Raw genomic sequence first — 17392 nt, 5'->3', positions numbered from 1 at the left:
GCCTACCGAACCCGCTGTTTTGATTGTTCTTTGAAAGAAGGCCTGTGCTCTAAGTGCGGAACAGATATAAACTTATTGGTTAACCACTAAGCTCCTTGTAGTAAATTCGGAGTATTATACTTAGAGCAAATTAAATGCTTCAATGTTGGACCTTGTTATTCGCTTTTTTTTTTTTAATGGTTTTCTTTGTAGAGTTTATTATCTATTTCTTATCCGTGCAATTTTTTTCTAATATTTGTGGAGCTGAGCTTTTCTTTGCCGGTGCACAGCAAGTCGACCGTGATGACGTCTATATCGGGGAGGCCCAGCTCGACTCGCTCCCGAATAACTATAGTATGGAGTAGCTTCGGGCAAACGCTTGAACGATTTGTATATAACGTACTGCTCTTTGCAGTTTCTTCGGTTTCCTCAGTAACGACCAGAGCTTGGAGGTTCACCTCCTTCAATAGGGGCCCGTATTTATCCTCCAGTTTAATAAACTATAATAGTTCCATTTATTGGAAAATTAATTAGAAGACCTTTTCAAAAAATAAAGCTATAATTAAATCTTCGTAATAATCTTTTAAACCTCATAAAGAATTCCCCTTTTAACAACGTTTAAAAAAAGGTGAACTTCATTACATCGTTTCTGATAAGTTTCCAATAAATGCGAGTATTTCTTGGAACTCAGTAAGGCTTTCCCTGTACAATTGTTATAACTGTAACAAGCAGACAACAAAGATTAGAGGAAAACATGAGAAGATTTGGTTTGAAGACTACAACTATATAGCCATAACGACATTCCGTTTTTCATATAATTAGAAAACAATTTAAGTGTATGTTAACGCCTGTGAGCTAACAAACGGGTAACTTTGTCTTTAATGTTGTAATAAAAGGAATATTAGGTTTGAGGGTGGAATTGAGACCATTTAGCTTTTTAAAATATACTTACATATACATTATAAAATCACCTGAAACACCGCATATTAATCGTGTGGTGCAGAGGTAAGCACTGATAGTTAATAAGATCTTGTGCCCAAAATGAAGATGGTCGAACGTCCCCCCGACAGCGATATTAAGGTAAAGACCTTTCCATTGCTTTCCTATTGCGTACAAATTAATCCTTTTTATTGGCTTTAAAATTTTTGTTGTGAACAAAAATATTGACCGAAGCAGAGTTTTCTTGGGCTCGGTTGTTCAAAAGTAGGAACCACTATAATTGGTACTTTAAAAACTTGAAAAACTTCAAGTTCTCTTATAAGGGGCTCTGAATCCCTTAAAAAAAAAAAATTTAGTTTAATCCTACTGTGTATTAATAACTCAAGATGAATGTACTTAAAATCCCGACTTAGCAAAAAGTAATTTTCCCTGCTCAATGTGTTAAATATGTCATAGTTACACAAGTCAGGAAAGAGGATGTTACAATCTAAATTTGCTTTACCAGATTTAGTACAAGCCATAAAAAGTAGACTATTTTTAAAAAACAAGTATAAATTAAAAATAAGAGGAATTAACATAAAAAAGTAAAGTAAATAGTAAAGTAGCTAGCCCTTTTATAATAGGGCGGCACCTTAATACAGTATATATGTACCTATAAAAAGTATGCAAGTAAAGGTGAAGATTAAATTCGTTGTCTTGAAAAAGGTCAATAGCGTTTCTTTTTAAGTTATACGGTAAAAGAACACATAAAAGCAAGCAATTATCGACTGCAAAGACGCAGCTATAAATCCAGCGGAAGGTCTCCTCTGAACGATCGAGAAAGTCAAGGACAGTGAAGCCATGTCCACAGGCCATGCCTTTCGGCTGTTCAGAAGAGTGACTTTCGCTACTTCGTTAAAACAAACTTTGTTATATTGCTTACTCTTCGCCATTGGGCCCCATTGTACCGACAAATTAGTATGAGGGTTGTACAATTCTCTTTCTGTTCATGTAAAGTGAAATTACCTTTACCGGCTTGTTTCGCAAACAACCCTTTTGACTGTACGTACTAGAGCGAGTATACCTGACAATTTTCTACAGTTATCTCAAAATATTATATAAGAAAATTGCCATTTTTACTAATCTTCAGTAGGTTATCATATATGAAAATAGCGCACTCAACGTTCTAAAAATTATGGGCAGCTTTGGCTATTATGGTTCTAATCTTATACGCTTTAAGTCATCTAATAAAAATTATTACCATTAAGCACTAGGCGCGGTGTGTCTTTAGTAATGGCACTAAGGAACATACAATTTATTTTTAAATGTAACTGGTTCCTATATGTTTTTATTGTACTACCAACTAGCTAGTACACCAAGAAATATTGTGGTTGCAAGGGCAAACTAACAGGGTTAAATGCTTAAAACCATCACACTGGGATTGATAGTTGTCCTTGCAGCTCAGCGGTTAAGAGCATTGGCGAGCATGCTCAAGACCGTGGGTTCGAATCCCACCGAATCGGGTCTCTTTTTCGATCTTTGATGATCGCATATTTTACCTCGCCCTCATAAATTCTAAGACAAACACCTTTCGCTTAGTTATTTTAAAATAATTGCAAGCACTATGCTATAATAAAAAGAACAGAAATAACAATTATTTAGTACTTTATATATTAATAACAGTGGTAGTAACAGTTTTAATGATAACAATAGGAAAATTAGTAGTTCTAACGAAAATAATTAATAAAATAATGGTAATATTGGTAATGATAATTCCGAATTTTAATATAAGTTTTTCAATAATAATTTAGGTTGGCATTCAAGCCTTGTCAAAGCAGCGAAAATTCTGTAATTTTAAACACTGAAAATAACCATTTAAATTTGCAAGCTTATGAATATCATTCGCCCTTTCGACTATTTTCCTCTTTAACTGCGTTCCTTAAAAGAATAAGACATCCTTCTCCGCTAAAAAAATGTATTTAGCAAACTATATGAGTTGTGACCATACTGTTTTAATCAAGGTCGATCTCTTTAGCACAACAGAACTTGCTTTATAGATCTCCTTATATATTTTATCAAAATCTTTCAACGACCAACCCATTTATTTAAAAAAATGAATTATTCTCTTCAAAGAAATAACGAATTACTCTACTTTTATCTTCAATACTGGTCCGCTTACGGTTAACTTTGGACTCCTTTATCGCCTAGACAATTTGCGTTTGGTGATGTACGCAACTTTTTACAATGAGTAAAATTATAAACCTTAGCAGGTTTAATCCCTTTTTTAAAATGGTTTGTAAAGTTGCTGCTATTAAATTTTAGCCTCTCTCCCGCCCTTGCAAAAAAGTCAGTTGTCGTTGTAACCAAAGATTAATAAAGTATTAACTTATACAGAGTTGTCATTGTAATCATGACTTGTTTTGATATTATATGCAAGTTTTCTTTCTCTTGCGCATTAAAAAATTTATCTGAAAAGGGGTAACAGAAATTTTTGTACCCAACTAAACCATTAATAAACGGGATCGCACAGAAGCAAAAAAAAAAATAAAAAGCATTTAGCACGCGGTTTTTGATACAAGCAATCTTTAGGGCTTGATGGGACAGCTTCACAATAAGCTATTAGATCTCGCCAATAAGCTTTTCTTGTTTTCTGTTATTTTACTTTATTTGCGTTTTTTGTGTTCTGAGTCGATCAAATTTTTTTAATTTTGTTAGATGTATTAGTCGTCGCAGTTGTAAACCACCAATGAAAAACTATGATTCCAATTACGCCCTTAGAAATGTGGTATTAGTGATGAAATTTAAATACTTAAAGACCGGGGCACTGATGTGATAGACATTACCGAACTTATAAATTACATTCCTAAAAAATGCAATTAGTTTTGACATCCAAATCGTACTTTACTTGCTAATTAAAATTTATTTACTACGTTAGTTCCTATACATGTATTAAAATTAAATGTTCACTAGTAGCCTCGAAGCATCATCAAAACGCTGCCGTGATTCCCTTAGAAGTTGAAATCAGCGATTAAATATATAGAACTACTACACCATGCAAATGATAATTATTTTTTTTAAAGGATATTTGATTTGTCGACTTTCCCTTTTTGGCGTTAAAAATTTTTAAGAAAGTAGTTGTTATATTGGCTGACAGGGCTGTTCACTACCGCTTAAGGCATATAATTGTTGAATAGCTTATACTGATGGTTTGACTTAAGGTAATGTAAGGCCAACACACTGCATTTATAGGTAAAATATGGTTAACGAAATACAAAAGTCTGTGGCAAAGCATTTATTCTTTCTAATAAGTGAAAGTTGCGTGTTTATCTTTTGCCCGGCTGTTTAGTCATCTATTTACTTGATTACTTGCTAGTTTTGGTTTACTCTTCGAGGTATGAGTGCGAGCATTTTGGATTATGAGCAGAATAAAAGCTGGATTCTATCAACTTGGAAGATCGATATAAATGCCTTTTTAAAAAAAAAGTCCGACTCCCTATCCCAAGTTATCCATAATTTGTCTAAGTTTTTACGGCATCCATTCTTAAGAGTCTTTTTTATAGCTTTCTTTAAGTGCTGAAGACAACATTTTTGAAGTATTATGGAAGGAAATAAGTTACACATCATGCAGATTTTACTCAATTTTGAAACCACATACAGACAAATTACCCGAAGCAGAGGTTCCTATATATTTTATTGTTAGCAGCGCTCAAGTTTTTTACTTCTTTTTTTGACATAATTATAGCTTCGAAGGCAGCTCTCCATGTATAAGCTCATTAATTGTGAGTACCGATATATAGCAGCTATGGGACACCTTCAGCGATCCTTCTATAATCAATTGTGTGCCGAAAAAATCATGACGTATCTGTTTAGAGATGCTATGTTTGGAAATATAGATTTACTTCTAAATAAAAACAGGTAGCTTTTTTCTTGCGCACTTAAACACTACATTAAATAATTATTTCTATTAGAAAGTTTTTTAAAAGCTTGGAAGAAGTTAGAAATCGGCACTGGCCCTATCTTAGCGATATTAGCCCTGTTTTAATAGAATTTTATTTAAGTTTGTATGATGTTTATCACGTTCCGTGTTCAAAGTTAAGATCCATGAAATATAAACTTATTTCACTTATGAAGGTAAGTAAGAAGTTTTCGGAACTAATAGTATCTTTGCGTCTTACGACTGACCCTGAAGAAAAGGGACTGTTAGCTCAACTGACTCGACCTCTTCACCAGTTGTCTCTTTATATTAGCCTTACTAAAGAAATAGTCTTACATACACCCTTAGAGCACCCAAGTTATAGAGGAATTATAAAATCTTACAAAATTCTGCTTAAGGAGTACCGTCGCATCGAAAACTTTATAAGGAGAGTAGACTCCCATAAAAAGTTTCTTGTTCTGAGAAGAAAACTAGATTGGTATTTAGTTCCTCAGGTGGATCTTTTTAGCGGTCATCGTCTGTTATTGAGAGAAGGTGAACTTTACGTCGAAAGTTTAGGCTTAAATTCGAAATGTGACTGCTACTATGCGTTTTTGTTTAGCGATATTCTACTGCTAACGAAAAGGCGTCGGCTGAAAGTAAAACAGTTTTACTCAGGATCGTCTACAGACGCCTATACCTACAAAGCCAAACCGTTTACTGTGATCTATCTAGTTTGGTTATTTACCAGCACAATTCGTATTTACAATGACTTTACAATCAGTAGTCATTCATCGTTACCATCATCGGAATGGTTGTGCGAATATGATGCTCAACAGTGTGAGGGAGTAACGCGGGTTCGAAGTGCTCACATTGATCTGGAGAGTTCCTTAAAATTGAATTCTGAACTAAGGGCCCCTGGATCGCTGGAAAGTTTCGAGAATCTATTAGACACCCACTGCTTTATAGAATTTAAACCTTCTCTTACGGAAACTTGCCGTATCAGGTTAACCAATATGAACTCAGTGGAAGATGTAGACTTCTCTTTTGAAACAAACGCTTGTTGGTCAGCTCTGTTGTTGAATAAAACGAAATACGAAATTGAAAATTTTAAAAATTTTTTAAGTTTAACATCTACCAGCTATCAAAGTATTATGGAATTTTTGGTTAAAGAGAAAACAAGTTTTTGGGACGATTTATTTTTTAAGCAAAAAGCTACTTCTAACGGTTCTGGTACCAATAATTCGCATGCCACTCACTCATTAAAAAAACCTGCTGACTACATTAAAGGGAAAAGGCCCAAAAATCTTAGCCAAGATCAGAAGGAAGAATACATCCTGGAGATTATGTCATCCTTTTTAACGATTTCAGCAAGACATGCCCTTATTTTGGACGACCTTATTCAAAAATTTTACCTGCCTAGTTCAAAGCAGAGCTTCCTTCATACAAAGAAAGCCGGATTCTGCACTATTTTTACTTTGACTAGGTCTTTGCTTGAAGGCACCTATGACTTCTTTCGAAACACACAAGATTCTTTTGAGTCTCTCAGCTTGTTACCTAGCAAAGAAGTAACAAATTCCAAAATGATAGTAGAACTTGGTAGTGCCCTTTTCACTCATATACACTGCATTGAGCCCCGATATGTCTCCTATGCCAAGCACTTGGGGCCTTTCTTGGAAGCCTTGGTAACCTCTCGTGCTGAAGACCCTTGGTTTAATAGTTGGCTCAAAGATCACCCCATTAGCATTTTTGGTGAAGATTCCAAGTTACTTTGCACTCTACAATATCCTTCTGAACTTTATAACGCTTTGGAGACAATTGTTGACCTCCACTCTTTCGAACAAGACCAAAAAGTCTACGTGGATACTTTAAATAGGATTCGAAATATATCCCTAAATATTAATCATGTCATGCAGAAGTATCGATGCGAAGAAAGATTTCACTACATCCAGCGTAATTTGGAGTTTGAGGAACCTTTTAAACACGTAAAGCTCTACAAAGAAGGCAGAAGACTTATACGAGAGGGTGTCATCCATCTTGAACTCGTTAATATTTTACAAAAACCCTTTTTGACGAGTCTCGCTTGTAATAAGAATGAACATATATATGCTTTTTTATTTAATGACTTGTTGCTCCTCACTAGGAAAAGAGTTGAAAAAAATGACAAGGAAGAAATTCTAACAACTGGTGGCATTAGTAGTCTATTTACTTCCGGGTGCCGCGGGTCGCTGGTCAGCTTCAGTGTGGGTGACCAAACACGCGATCTAAAACAACCTTACAAACTTTTAAGTGTTATAAGTCTTGATAACATTACGAGGATCTTAGAGGCGAGAAGTGACTTAACTCTTTGCTACATCCTCGAGGACGATTTTAACGGGAAAATATTCATACTCCGCTCTACGACAAGAGCAGCAGATGGCCCTAAGATTTTGGAAGTTAACGAGGAGTGGATGTCCTCGCTGGAACCTTTAGTCAAATCGATTGGCCATACTATAGACTTCCGCAACTTTCCTTCTGAGTAAGACGGACCTTGTGAGGACGTAAAAAAGGTCTTTACTACTTTTATTGGCAAGCGGATCGTTACAGTCATACAATGACTTCTGATTTAACACAAAAAAAAGCTTAGTAGTTCGGCGATTTTGGCTCAGGTCTCTCAATCTTGCTTATGTAAAGAGTCGACGCCGTAAGCGAAGCCAGTATGTGATAAGTGGGACTCTCCCAAGCTTTAAGATCTAGAAAAGGCGCTGAATTTTCCGATATCTTAAGACTGCTTACTACTCTTCTACGGCCCAAGTCCCAAATGTCCACCTGAGAAAAGTTATTACAATGTCAAAGAAAAGAAAGAAGGGCGAGTGAAAGACCGATTCGGCAGATTCGTTTCCCGTACAAAAGTAGGGCGCACAGTCCTTTATGAATAAGGTCGACCTCGATAGAACAGTCTAGTTAATATTACTTTCATAAATATTCTCTTTTTTTAAAGCAACGTAAATGTACCCGCTTAGTGTCGTACGCCGTGAGTTGATAAACGGGATGCGCAAGCTGAAGCCTGGCGATAGAGAATCCCTGCGAAGTGTGAAGGATAGTGTCAGCAGCGCGATCTTTAGAACCACATAGAACGTAAGGCACTTGCCACATGGTAGACGTAAGGGGAGGGCCTACTAGCGCCCCCTCTGTAAGTGACGATGATGATGGACTCGTCTCCACCAACGGAGGCACACGTGCAACCTGCCGATAGCAAGAGTCGAGTGGCCAAATTCTGTAGCCTTGTAGGTTGCAACCTTTCAGAGTTTCGTTGTTAGCAGGGTTAAGCAACTGTGCTTTCAGCAAACCCGACTCCTGCCGGTAGTACTGCACGCCGTGGATGCCAGCAGCGACAAGACTTCTATTTGCAAACGAGTAGAGAGCGACAACACTCGATCTATTTGTTTGCTCTACAAAAGGACCGGGCATCACAAGAGCCCACCATAGAAAAAGAGGTATAATTATGCCACCTTTGAGTAGGGGATCCGCCAGGTTCCGCATGTCGTAGCTCTCCACCAGCCCTCCGGCAAGCCTGTTAAGCGCCCATGAGCTGCAGAGCTAAGGTCAGTAAGAGAAGCGGACACAACCCAGCGTAGAAAACGTTAGGATTATAGGCGCTCCAGGCGCAGGACCACGCTTTCTGACCAAAGCAGATCCTTCCAAAGGGGAAAGCGTAAAAGAGAGAATGAAGGCCTGTCAAGAAAGCGCCACCGAAGGGGCTGTGATGAGGCTCGAACATCAAATATCTTAGCCGTCTTGTCCAGAGAAACGGTCAGAAGATGGGCCGAGGAGGGCTGGAATTTCAGATCTCTTATGACGCCCTCGTGCACTGGCAGGGGCAATCAGTGTCATGGGCGGCCAGACACAGCCATATGCGAGGCAATACCCACAGAAAGTGTCGTCCGGGTGGTTCCTCCTACGCTCAGATCCAGAAGCGACACACCCCATCTTTCTCTATCACCAAACACCTCAGAAGAGACGGCCACGGTGTCCTGCCGGTGCGGCGCGAGAGTCATGACGCGAGCCATCCTGTTCTGCTCAAAAAGAGGAGGGGGCGTGATGATCTGAAATTGCTCTCCGACGGCAGTAGAGTATACGAACCAAAGAAACAGTTACGGATCCGACGCACTTCACGCTCAGAGAATTAATAGCCGACCTTATGGAAAATAAGAAGTCCTTTCTTAAAAAAAAAAGTTCAATGCACCTCTGAAGACGCTCAACTTCGCGTTGAAGCAACTCAGACTGCGTTCTTAGACCCTCGAGCCTCTGCTGTAGATCAAAAGCTTTGCAGTCGGACTCGAACTTCACCATGAGCGCAGAGGATAAGCAAAAGTTAGGTCAAGCAGTACAGCACTACCTTCTGTAGTTTTAAATCTTTGTATTTTCTCTTTAGATCCTCCAGCTCACTTTTATCGCAGAGAAGCAGCCCCTTAATTTACTATAAACAAGAATCATCTCGACAGAGAATAATAAAAACCTTGGAGATGCCTCTAATGGTGATGCAGCGCTTAATATTTACTTTACACTTGCACAGCGGGCATGTTCTCTGTTTTCTTTCTACTACCCACATCTTAAGACAGCTGACAATTCACAGAACATTTTTACAAAAGTAGTAACATCCACAACGTACAGGACTTCTAATAACTTATGCACAAATATAAATAAACAAACTTCTCTCCAAAGACGTGCCCGCAAGGGGAAACAAAGGGACGATGATTTCCAGAACTGGTAAAGTTTTGTAAGCATATTGAACAAGAATCCTTCTAACGAAATGTTAACAACAAAAACTATTTAGAGAAAAGATTTTACTATATCATCTTTGCTAATATATTCTTTAGCCCGAGAAGTGCGCTTTAGATTTTTTTGAAAATCTAGTTATTAAATATTAACTATCGAGCTTTATAGGGTGGTAAAAAAGTTAAGTTAAAAGGTTCTATGAAGAGTATTACAATAAGTAAAGTATTTAACGCAAAAGTAAAGTTACCTTTGCCTTTTTCTTGACTTGAAGTCGTTTTACTAATAATTTCCTCCCCTGGCACGTTACGAACACTACTTGCCTCTGTTATAGAATTTGTCCTTTCACCAATTATGTTCTCAGTATTATTACTAAAGTCCTCCGGAGTTGAGTGTAAAACAGCTTGTTCAGTTAGTAACATAGTTTACTTATAAAGTTAGAAGAGTAATTCATCATAACAAGTTTTTGGAATGAACCTAACAAGAAATGAAAGAAATTTAACTAAGTTTCTGTTCAAAGAGCACCTTACTTTCTATTTATAATTATTTATGCCCTCCAGACTTTTTTTTATTTATTTTATGCAAAAATTAGATATCTCTTCTCCTAATTAACCTTCTTATGCTTTCTTCTTTTTATTCGTATTTCGTTTCCTGTTTATTTTCAAGTAAATTTCAATCCAGATATCTCTCTTAACGAGCTTACCAACTTTGTGCTGCGCGTATGTTTCATTATTTAGCCACCAGTAAGTATGCAGCTGGGGGATTTCAATGCAGGCCGCCCGTTCTAACCAAAAATCCGAAGCAAGAGTGATACCTGGGTCTAGTTCCCTAGTATTTTGCACAATGTAGGGTGCGAGTTTTGCAAGCTTAAGTTATTTATATTAGAGATTTAACTCTTACAAGTATAAATCTCAATAATATCTAGGAATTAAGCGGATAAGTAAACTGGCGGTTCTACGTAACCATCTTTTACTAGTTTAAGCTCAGTTAGTACTTTTAAAACTAATTTTACGCAGCAACTTATGTAAAATTTATATATGTTTGCTTAATAATTTAAGAAAGCTTTAGGTAAAGCAGAGAACTTTAAAAGAAATGTTATGCTTCCAAAAAAATATGGTTTAAGTTCAAGTGCCCTTCCTCGATTGTGCTCTTTTTATAAGAGAAGAAGCTTTTGTAGAATAAAGCTTGGTTTTTGAACGTGCCTTTTCCCTTAGTGGCAAATCACCACAATTTAACTAAAGCCCGCTTACTCTGTATCCCTTTAAACACGTAAATAGGTTTAAAAGCAAACGCTTATAAGATCTTAAAAGATTTCAAGATAATGGCGCATAAATATAAGTTATGTATATATAAGTATGTGAAATAAACATACACAAGTAGTTACGTTAAATGGTTATAATTTATAAAATTACGAACACGTAATATATACTTATGTTTGCGTTGCTGATTTATGGAGCTAAAAGAAGGACAGTAAGCTAGAACTAAAATACTTTTAGGTTGTCAAAATTTTTATATTGGGGGAAAAATTATCAATATCTAAAAGGTTGTAACTACTTAAACTTGTTAGCCCAGAGACACCGGGAAAGTATTCTCTGGAAGAAGTGGAGAAATTCGCACTAACAAACTAAACTATCAAAGAAAGCTTTTACAATAAATATAGTAAAGAAAGCCCTATACCAATTGTAAAAGCTTTGTAAATAAGCCTTTAATAGGTAAGTTTACCAGTAGAGGTAGGTACAGTAAATAGGTGTACTAATAGCCTTAGGCCCTACGAATTAGCGCTACGACTGTGCAACCAAAGTTATAATAAAGCTTTTAAGGTTGAAGACCGTTACTTTATCTTTTCAAGAGGAGGGTGGTTGGAAGTAACAAAAGGGAAAGGAGAGACATAAACCTCAATTAGTACTCCTCCCGCACTTTTCATTTGATACAGGTGGGCTCAGGATATCACTGGTGGGGTGGGTGGCTACAAGAAATAATGTTGTGTTATCTTACGTGATAAATGATAAGCCTGTCAGCAAAAAAGAAGTTTCTTTATTTTGCTAAAGGAAAAATACAAAATTTATAATATAAGACATAATACGAAGATTAAAAAAAACAAAGATTTTCAAAAATTACATGTAACTGAAGGTAGAAATTTATTTATTATCTCCTTATTGACCCCTTATAATCTCTTTTATAGTGTAAGCAGAAAATTAAAAATTGACCATTAATAGCAAGATAATTTGAAAAATTTAAGTCCATATTTTTTGAAGTCATAACCCTCTAAGCATCGCGCAAAGTACGATACAATCTTTAGACGCTAGAACTTAAATATAATAAAGATATACACCTAAAATATCTAGCATAAATAATTAACATTATTGCGGTAAGTTAGTAGCCAGCGCTTGGGTATACCATTTATCTTAAAGTAAGTACTTTACTATTTTTTGGTTCATTAATGATTTTTTCGCGGTTCTCGGTAAGTCGAGCGCAGATCGCTTAGTTTTGATTCGGGCGCAAGTAGGTGCCTGTATACCTCCTGGAGGAGTACATGAATTTTCTGATTTTCTTGGGGGGCAGGGGACGCAGTACGTGCTTAGTCTCCTGGTCACCCATCGCATACCATCCATGGTCCTGGAGATTTGACTTCTCAGATCGGGCGGTTCCAATTCAAGTGCTTTTCGCTAGGGCGCTTCCCCCTAAATATTTAGATGCACCCACTATTTGCGTGGCACTGGCTGATGACCGATCACTTGCCAGCTTGCACATGTCCCACAGCATAGTTGCGTCACACGGTTTGAGATCCTAAACAAAGCGAGGTAAACTGAACTAAGCGAGTTGGTAACATATATCTAATCTCAAAAGAAGATGGTTGAGAAACGTGAAGAGCTTGATGACTGTGCCCTGAAGGTAGAAAATATTATATAATAGTTTTATCTTGTAACTCTCTACATTTATTCCTGGTAGGAAAGACTTTTAGAACACAGCCATTATTTCGAAAGTCTGCTGAGGGCAGTATCCGAACGTTTTTTAAAAGAAGGTGTAAGTTTAGGAGGGGGACTGAACGTAAGTTTTCTTTTAACAACCCCTGGTTTTTAACTTTAAAGTCTATAGAAATTTCTATTAACTCAAGAAGAGAAAGTATTTTTAAATAACAAAAAGGAGGCTCTCAAGCGAAGATTGCTTGAGAAGGTTCAACTGTCGTACCGTAAAAATAAATTTTTTAGCTCTTATTTATATATAGTTGGATCCTTCCCGTAAAGTGTTGCAATTTGTCAAAGAAAATAAAAATTCTTCGACAGTTAATAAAGAAACTTCTGGGTCAAAACTTGGAGCTGAATTAGAAAGTGACGGCCCCTGTACTTCTTCCAACAAAAAACCCGAATCATATCCTTTAGGCAAAGCAAATTCAATACCTGAATTACGTGAGCGGTTTTTAGCAAAGTTACAAGAAGTTAAGGCTAAAAAGAGTACCACTTATAATAAACATTTTTTTGGCGTGATAGTAATGTTATGTTTAAAGTAGATTATAAAAAGGACGCACAAAAAGGGAGATCCGAAAAAAAAAGAAATAGAAAAACTGCGGCGCTAGGAAACCTAAAATTAGCGCTTGCGGGTGTTATGTTACCGTTATGTTACTTTTTCATACTTCCATTAAGAACTATGATTTTTAGATAACAGGGAAGAAGCTGACAGGGTCAAAAAGTCTTTTAAAGGTTTGAAATTTATAGTAAAAACGTCGTTTAGTTGGACGAATTGATAATATTATGTGAATATTTATGGTGTATAAAAAGTTTGCTTTAAACAGATTTATAAAATTTTTCGATTTTGTGACTTAACTTATTTTTATTGGGTTTACCTAAGTTAAAGCTAGGGAAGAGGCGGGAAAAAATCACAAGGACAAAAAAGAAACGAACGAAGGGGGTTGTAGTTTAGAAAATATTACTTTTAACAAGTTTGAATTTGGTGGTGAAGATGAAAACACAACAAAAAAGAGGAAAAATTTAATTCAGGATTTAAGCAAAGCTGAGGCGAAAAGGAATGATCTTTTGAAACTCGCTTTGACCGACCTTAAGAAGTTTGCCAACGCTGAGGTTCGTACACACCTGCCGCTGGCCATTTTTTGAAGTGATTGGACTTCTCTGCTCGCAGGAAAAGTTAAAAAAAAGGAAAGCCCTCGAGATGGCGCAGGGAGTTAAACAACGCGACGACATTAAACTTTTGAAGCGAAGCATCCGACGCAAAAACACCCAGAAGAGGAGAAGCGCAAGGGAGTGGTCTGCCTTCCACGTGACCCTTTGCGTTTCTTAGCAACTCACATATGCACGGGCAGGGCCGCGCGGAGGGAGGAAGAGGCAGCGCAAAAGATGCGGAGAGTCAAAAAACGCGAGCAGAACATAAGAAACCGAGTCGAGGCGAAAAGGCAGAGGCGCATAGCTAGAAGGCAGAAGGTGTCTAGATAATCGCTGTTTTTCCAATGTTAACTTAACTTACGCGGTCAACGACAGAAGCGCGCTGGTTAATTGGTCGAAAATGAAACGCGTATCCGAGGGTTCAGTAAACAAATAGAAAGAAGCTGCAATAAATAGTTTATTATCACGTGTCTCTGATTCTACTTGTGTTCTTTGCTGTGCCATTCGCCATCTGTCCGAGGCCTCTGCGAATGCTAATGTCACTCGTGCAGTACACCAATGAAGGGTCGACATACCTTCTCCGTTCCTTCGGGCTGGTCTGCGTCCCGTTTGGTGGCCTGAGTCAAGCTTACCGGTTCTGCCACGCTCGCGCACACCTCATCCCAGTCTATACCGGTATTGTCTTCCTCGATCTTCGGAGGTGAGACGCTCGTGGCGGGCACCAAACTACAGGAGAGCCCCTTCTGGGCGCTTAGCGACTGGTTTTCGATCTTCATTTTACCCTGAGAAGCTTCCATTGTCGTCCTGTCACAGGCCTCTCCAGCGGGGAGCGTATAGAACGGGATTTTCCCCCTTTGCCAGTCGTGCAAAACAATTTTGGCGGCAGTGTGGATATCGGGTTCCCCGCCCTTCCGCAGCTTCCCCGTTTTAGTAGCCAATTGCTCTAGAAAGTCAACGTGGCTGGTCCAAGAACTAGGGAACAACTGAGTTATCACAACCGCAGCGTGCCATACAAACGCATACCTGACGCCATAGTGCTTGGCTAGGTGCTCCGCCCTACACCTTTGAAGAACGGCTTCCACGTGGTCGGCAGGGTCAGGCAGATTTTCGATGCGGACCTGGCAAACGTTTTTATCGAAGGAAACGAGGCACAAGGGAGGAGAAGGATACCACTCCTTTCAAGACAGTGTCCGTCTCGCTGTCTCCCGAGTTATATACGACGCCCGGGCAGTCGATTAGAAAGATTCTCTTGAACAGGGTTATGTATCTGCCACGAGATTAGAGAAGCTCAGGAGCGAGGAGGCAGGAGATGGCGGTGAGTATACAAACTGCCAGCATTTGGTTTCCCCAGGAATTGGGGCGACGCGGCACACCTTCTGCTTCCTCAGCGTGTTGATTATGGAGGACTTCCCGACATTTGGATACCCAAAGAATCCCACGCTAAGAACGACTCGTAGTTCCTATACCACAGGAGCGTGCGAAAGGACCTACCTGATCTGTTTTTTGTCGCTGTGAAGCCGGCTGAGCTGGCGCAAAAGTTGTATGAGCGAGCCCTTCCCAAAAGGGTTGTTGATGGAGGCGTGGAAGGCCAGGGTCGGGTACTCCGCAGAGAGAGCTCTTATCCATTTCGCCTAGAGAGTGTGCAAGTAGAAGAGTGGCGCGTTCGGAGCAAAAAATATCCTCACTGTGACCCACGTGGGTACCAGATCGCACTTGTTCAGGACGAACACAAGTTGCTTGTGCGGCTTTTCTTTTTTCAGAAACCTTTCGATGTACCTACCAGCAGCAGATCGCACAACTCTCAATAAAGAAAAGATGTTACGAGACTTTGTTCGTGTCCCAAGAGGATCCCTAGAGTCGAGTACTTGGATCAGCACGTCGGCCGAATCTATAACCTCGCGCAGTCAATAAAATATGGTAAAAGGGGCTCGAAAACCATTAATGTGATGTCATTGTTACCTTATAAAGTTCCGTCCAGATGCGTTTACTTTGCCCCTTTTTAAAGATTTCGTCCGGCGATTTATCTTTAGCAACTACAGGAGCAAGTAACTGGTCTTTTGAGGGGTCATACTTGTCTAATTATGTGTTATGAATAGAAAAAGTAATAATAATAATAAAAATAATAAAAAAACCAGAACTCTCAGCTACTTGATTTACTAATTCCTCTAAAGTCGAGCTATTTAGTTTTGCTCTTTTTCTAGTGGCCTTTTTACCTTATAAAAAGTTTTACTATAATAAAATATTAAATAGATATGTATTTCTACCAAAAGTCGACTCAAAGCTTTCAACTTCTAAAATGTGACTGCGTTTAGAAGTAATTTTGCTATTTAACAAAGAAAGGGGCAGCTTGTTTGCCTCAACACGATCCTCAAAACAACAAGAATGCGCTAAGAATATAAATAATAGCAGGACAACTAAAAGTATGTATACTTATATGGGTCAATAAGAGAATTTTGAAGGGAATCACGAAAAGAATCCAGTTGTCGCTGACCTATAACACGGGTATTTCCAAACCAACGCCTATCTGGTTGCACTCTGGCAACGGTTCCGCTTGCAAGCGTATTTTGAAAAACTGCATTTTTTACTATTTTTCCAGTTCTATCTCTACTAACCTTGATTAAAATAGTAGATTTTCCATATAAACAAACTGATCGCTACGGAAAACGACCTTTCCACCACTTTTATATACTTTAAGTCGGTTTGTAGTACTTTTATCGCGAGCATTATAGCCTCCAAAACCTCCTCTCTTTCCTTAATTTAAAAAAATTAATAAACTGTTTACATATATTAATTACAAAAAAGACACCCAGCTTGACTTCTGATTTCATAACGACATAATTTGAGTAACTAAGCAAAAAGCCGGTGCAAGAAGATCAATAATCCTGCGGGGCACGTTTTTACCTTACCCCGCCTTAGTAGGTATGTATATGCTAGTCAGTGGCCTAACAAAGTTTTCTTCGTCACGTGGTTGTGTGGTGGCCTACTTCTTTCGCATAGTAGTGTCACTGACAAGTGACAATTAAATTTAGTATTAAATAGTTTTATATATGGTCACTAAAGTAGAGAGGCGTCAGTACACAAGTATAATAGGTTATACAAAGTAGTTTCTTATTTTTTTAACTGTTGCGTTGTTTAGATGTATTTGCATTATTTTTTTAATTAAATTTTACCTTTAGCATCTCCCTTGCCCTTTTTTTACTAGCTTTGATTTAAAAGGGATTAGATGCTAGAAGTTAATAAAACGGTAATTTTCCAATAGGAGTTATATAAAAAATTCTGATAAATATTAGGGCTTTCAAATTAACTACAAATATACTTTCTGCTAATTTAAACCCTCATACAACCAATTTTAAAAGTACTGAGACATTATAAGTATATATAAGTGACATTAAAATAATAGCTTAAACTTGAAATAGTACTAAAAACAATGATTATTAGAAAAATAACACATTTATAGATAAAGTGATCAAGATCGGATTAGTGTTAGTAATAGTAATTATCGTAACACTACGCCCGGCAATCGGCATTAGTAATAATAACGTTAATGGTAATAGCATTATGTAGGTAATAACAATAATAATAATATTGACGTGATATAAACGATTAAAGTCGAGATCTTACATATTCCGCTACTAAATCGATGAGGGTTATTTGTTAATTAGTATTACAGAGCTCTAAAACGTTTAAGCGGAATACGAATGGACTTGTTTTT

At 37.8% G+C, this 17392-nt stretch overlaps 4 protein-coding genes across 5 annotated transcripts; 1 reads left to right on the top strand and 3 right to left on the bottom strand.

Moving 5' to 3' along the window:
- Positions 1 to 186: 186 nt before the first annotated feature.
- On the bottom strand, positions 187 to 1761 carry LOC135144220 (uncharacterized). Its single transcript, XM_064076206.1, has 7 exons — positions 1571 to 1761; positions 1315 to 1449; positions 1148 to 1254; positions 951 to 1082; positions 569 to 681; positions 383 to 479; positions 187 to 328 (listed from the first exon to the last, which is right to left on the bottom strand). The coding sequence occupies exons 2-7, from the start codon at positions 1437 to 1439 to the stop codon at positions 210 to 212; spliced, it is 693 nt and encodes a 230-aa protein (XP_063932276.1). The 5' UTR covers positions 1440 to 1449; positions 1571 to 1761; the 3' UTR covers positions 187 to 209.
- Positions 1762 to 7432: 5671 nt separating this feature from the next.
- LOC135144192 (E3 ubiquitin-protein ligase RFWD3-like) lies at positions 7433 to 10245 on the bottom strand. 2 transcript variants are annotated; one of them, XM_064076166.1, is made up of 17 exons: positions 10179 to 10245; positions 9816 to 10042; positions 9641 to 9702; positions 9503 to 9594; positions 9309 to 9411; positions 9189 to 9260; positions 9036 to 9133; positions 8933 to 8987; positions 8718 to 8865; positions 8543 to 8660; positions 8419 to 8487; positions 8302 to 8363; positions 8089 to 8241; positions 7941 to 8035; positions 7805 to 7873; positions 7672 to 7749; positions 7433 to 7618 (listed from the first exon to the last, which is right to left on the bottom strand). In XM_064076166.1, the coding sequence occupies exons 2-17, from the start codon at positions 9985 to 9987 to the stop codon at positions 7433 to 7435; spliced, it is 1632 nt and encodes a 543-aa protein (XP_063932236.1). In that variant the 5' UTR covers positions 9988 to 10042; positions 10179 to 10245. The 2 variants fall into 2 exon arrangements, with proteins under 2 accessions (XP_063932236.1, XP_063932237.1); XM_064076167.1 differs by having other exon boundaries at positions 9503 to 9591.
- A 2170-nt stretch (positions 10246 to 12415) lies between these two features.
- LOC135144206 (uncharacterized) lies at positions 12416 to 14127 on the top strand. The gene is made up of 10 exons (XM_064076180.1): positions 12416 to 12457; positions 12515 to 12613; positions 12662 to 12739; positions 12792 to 13017; positions 13074 to 13163; positions 13222 to 13263; positions 13412 to 13641; positions 13700 to 13824; positions 13881 to 13998; positions 14056 to 14127. Exons 1-10 carry the CDS (start codon positions 12416 to 12418, stop codon positions 14068 to 14070), a joined length of 1065 nt encoding a protein of 354 aa, XP_063932250.1. The 3' UTR covers positions 14071 to 14127.
- Positions 14128 to 14139: 12 nt separating this feature from the next.
- LOC135144184 (nucleolar GTP-binding protein 2-like) lies at positions 14140 to 16646 on the bottom strand. Its single transcript, XM_064076162.1, is given in 15 exon segments — positions 14140 to 14204; positions 14256 to 14652; positions 14704 to 14798; positions 14851 to 14947; positions 15010 to 15120; positions 15172 to 15311; positions 15366 to 15456; positions 15508 to 15575; positions 15640 to 15755; positions 15813 to 15893; positions 15945 to 16031; positions 16034 to 16047; positions 16111 to 16292; positions 16349 to 16431; positions 16487 to 16646. Coding segments are annotated over 15 exon segments (1629 nt in total). The 5' UTR covers positions 16509 to 16646; the 3' UTR covers positions 14140 to 14159.
- Positions 16647 to 17392: the final 746 nt, after the last annotated feature.

The sequence above is a fragment of the Zophobas morio genome, unplaced genomic scaffold, assembly GCF_036711695.1.
Source record: "Zophobas morio isolate AGI-343-1 ecotype UQ-CSIRO unplaced genomic scaffold, CSIRO_AGI_Zmor_V1 ptg000085l, whole genome shotgun sequence".
Taxonomy (NCBI): Eukaryota; Metazoa; Arthropoda; class Insecta; order Coleoptera; family Tenebrionidae; genus Zophobas; species Zophobas morio.
This window is presented reverse-complemented; position numbering and strand designations above follow the sequence as displayed.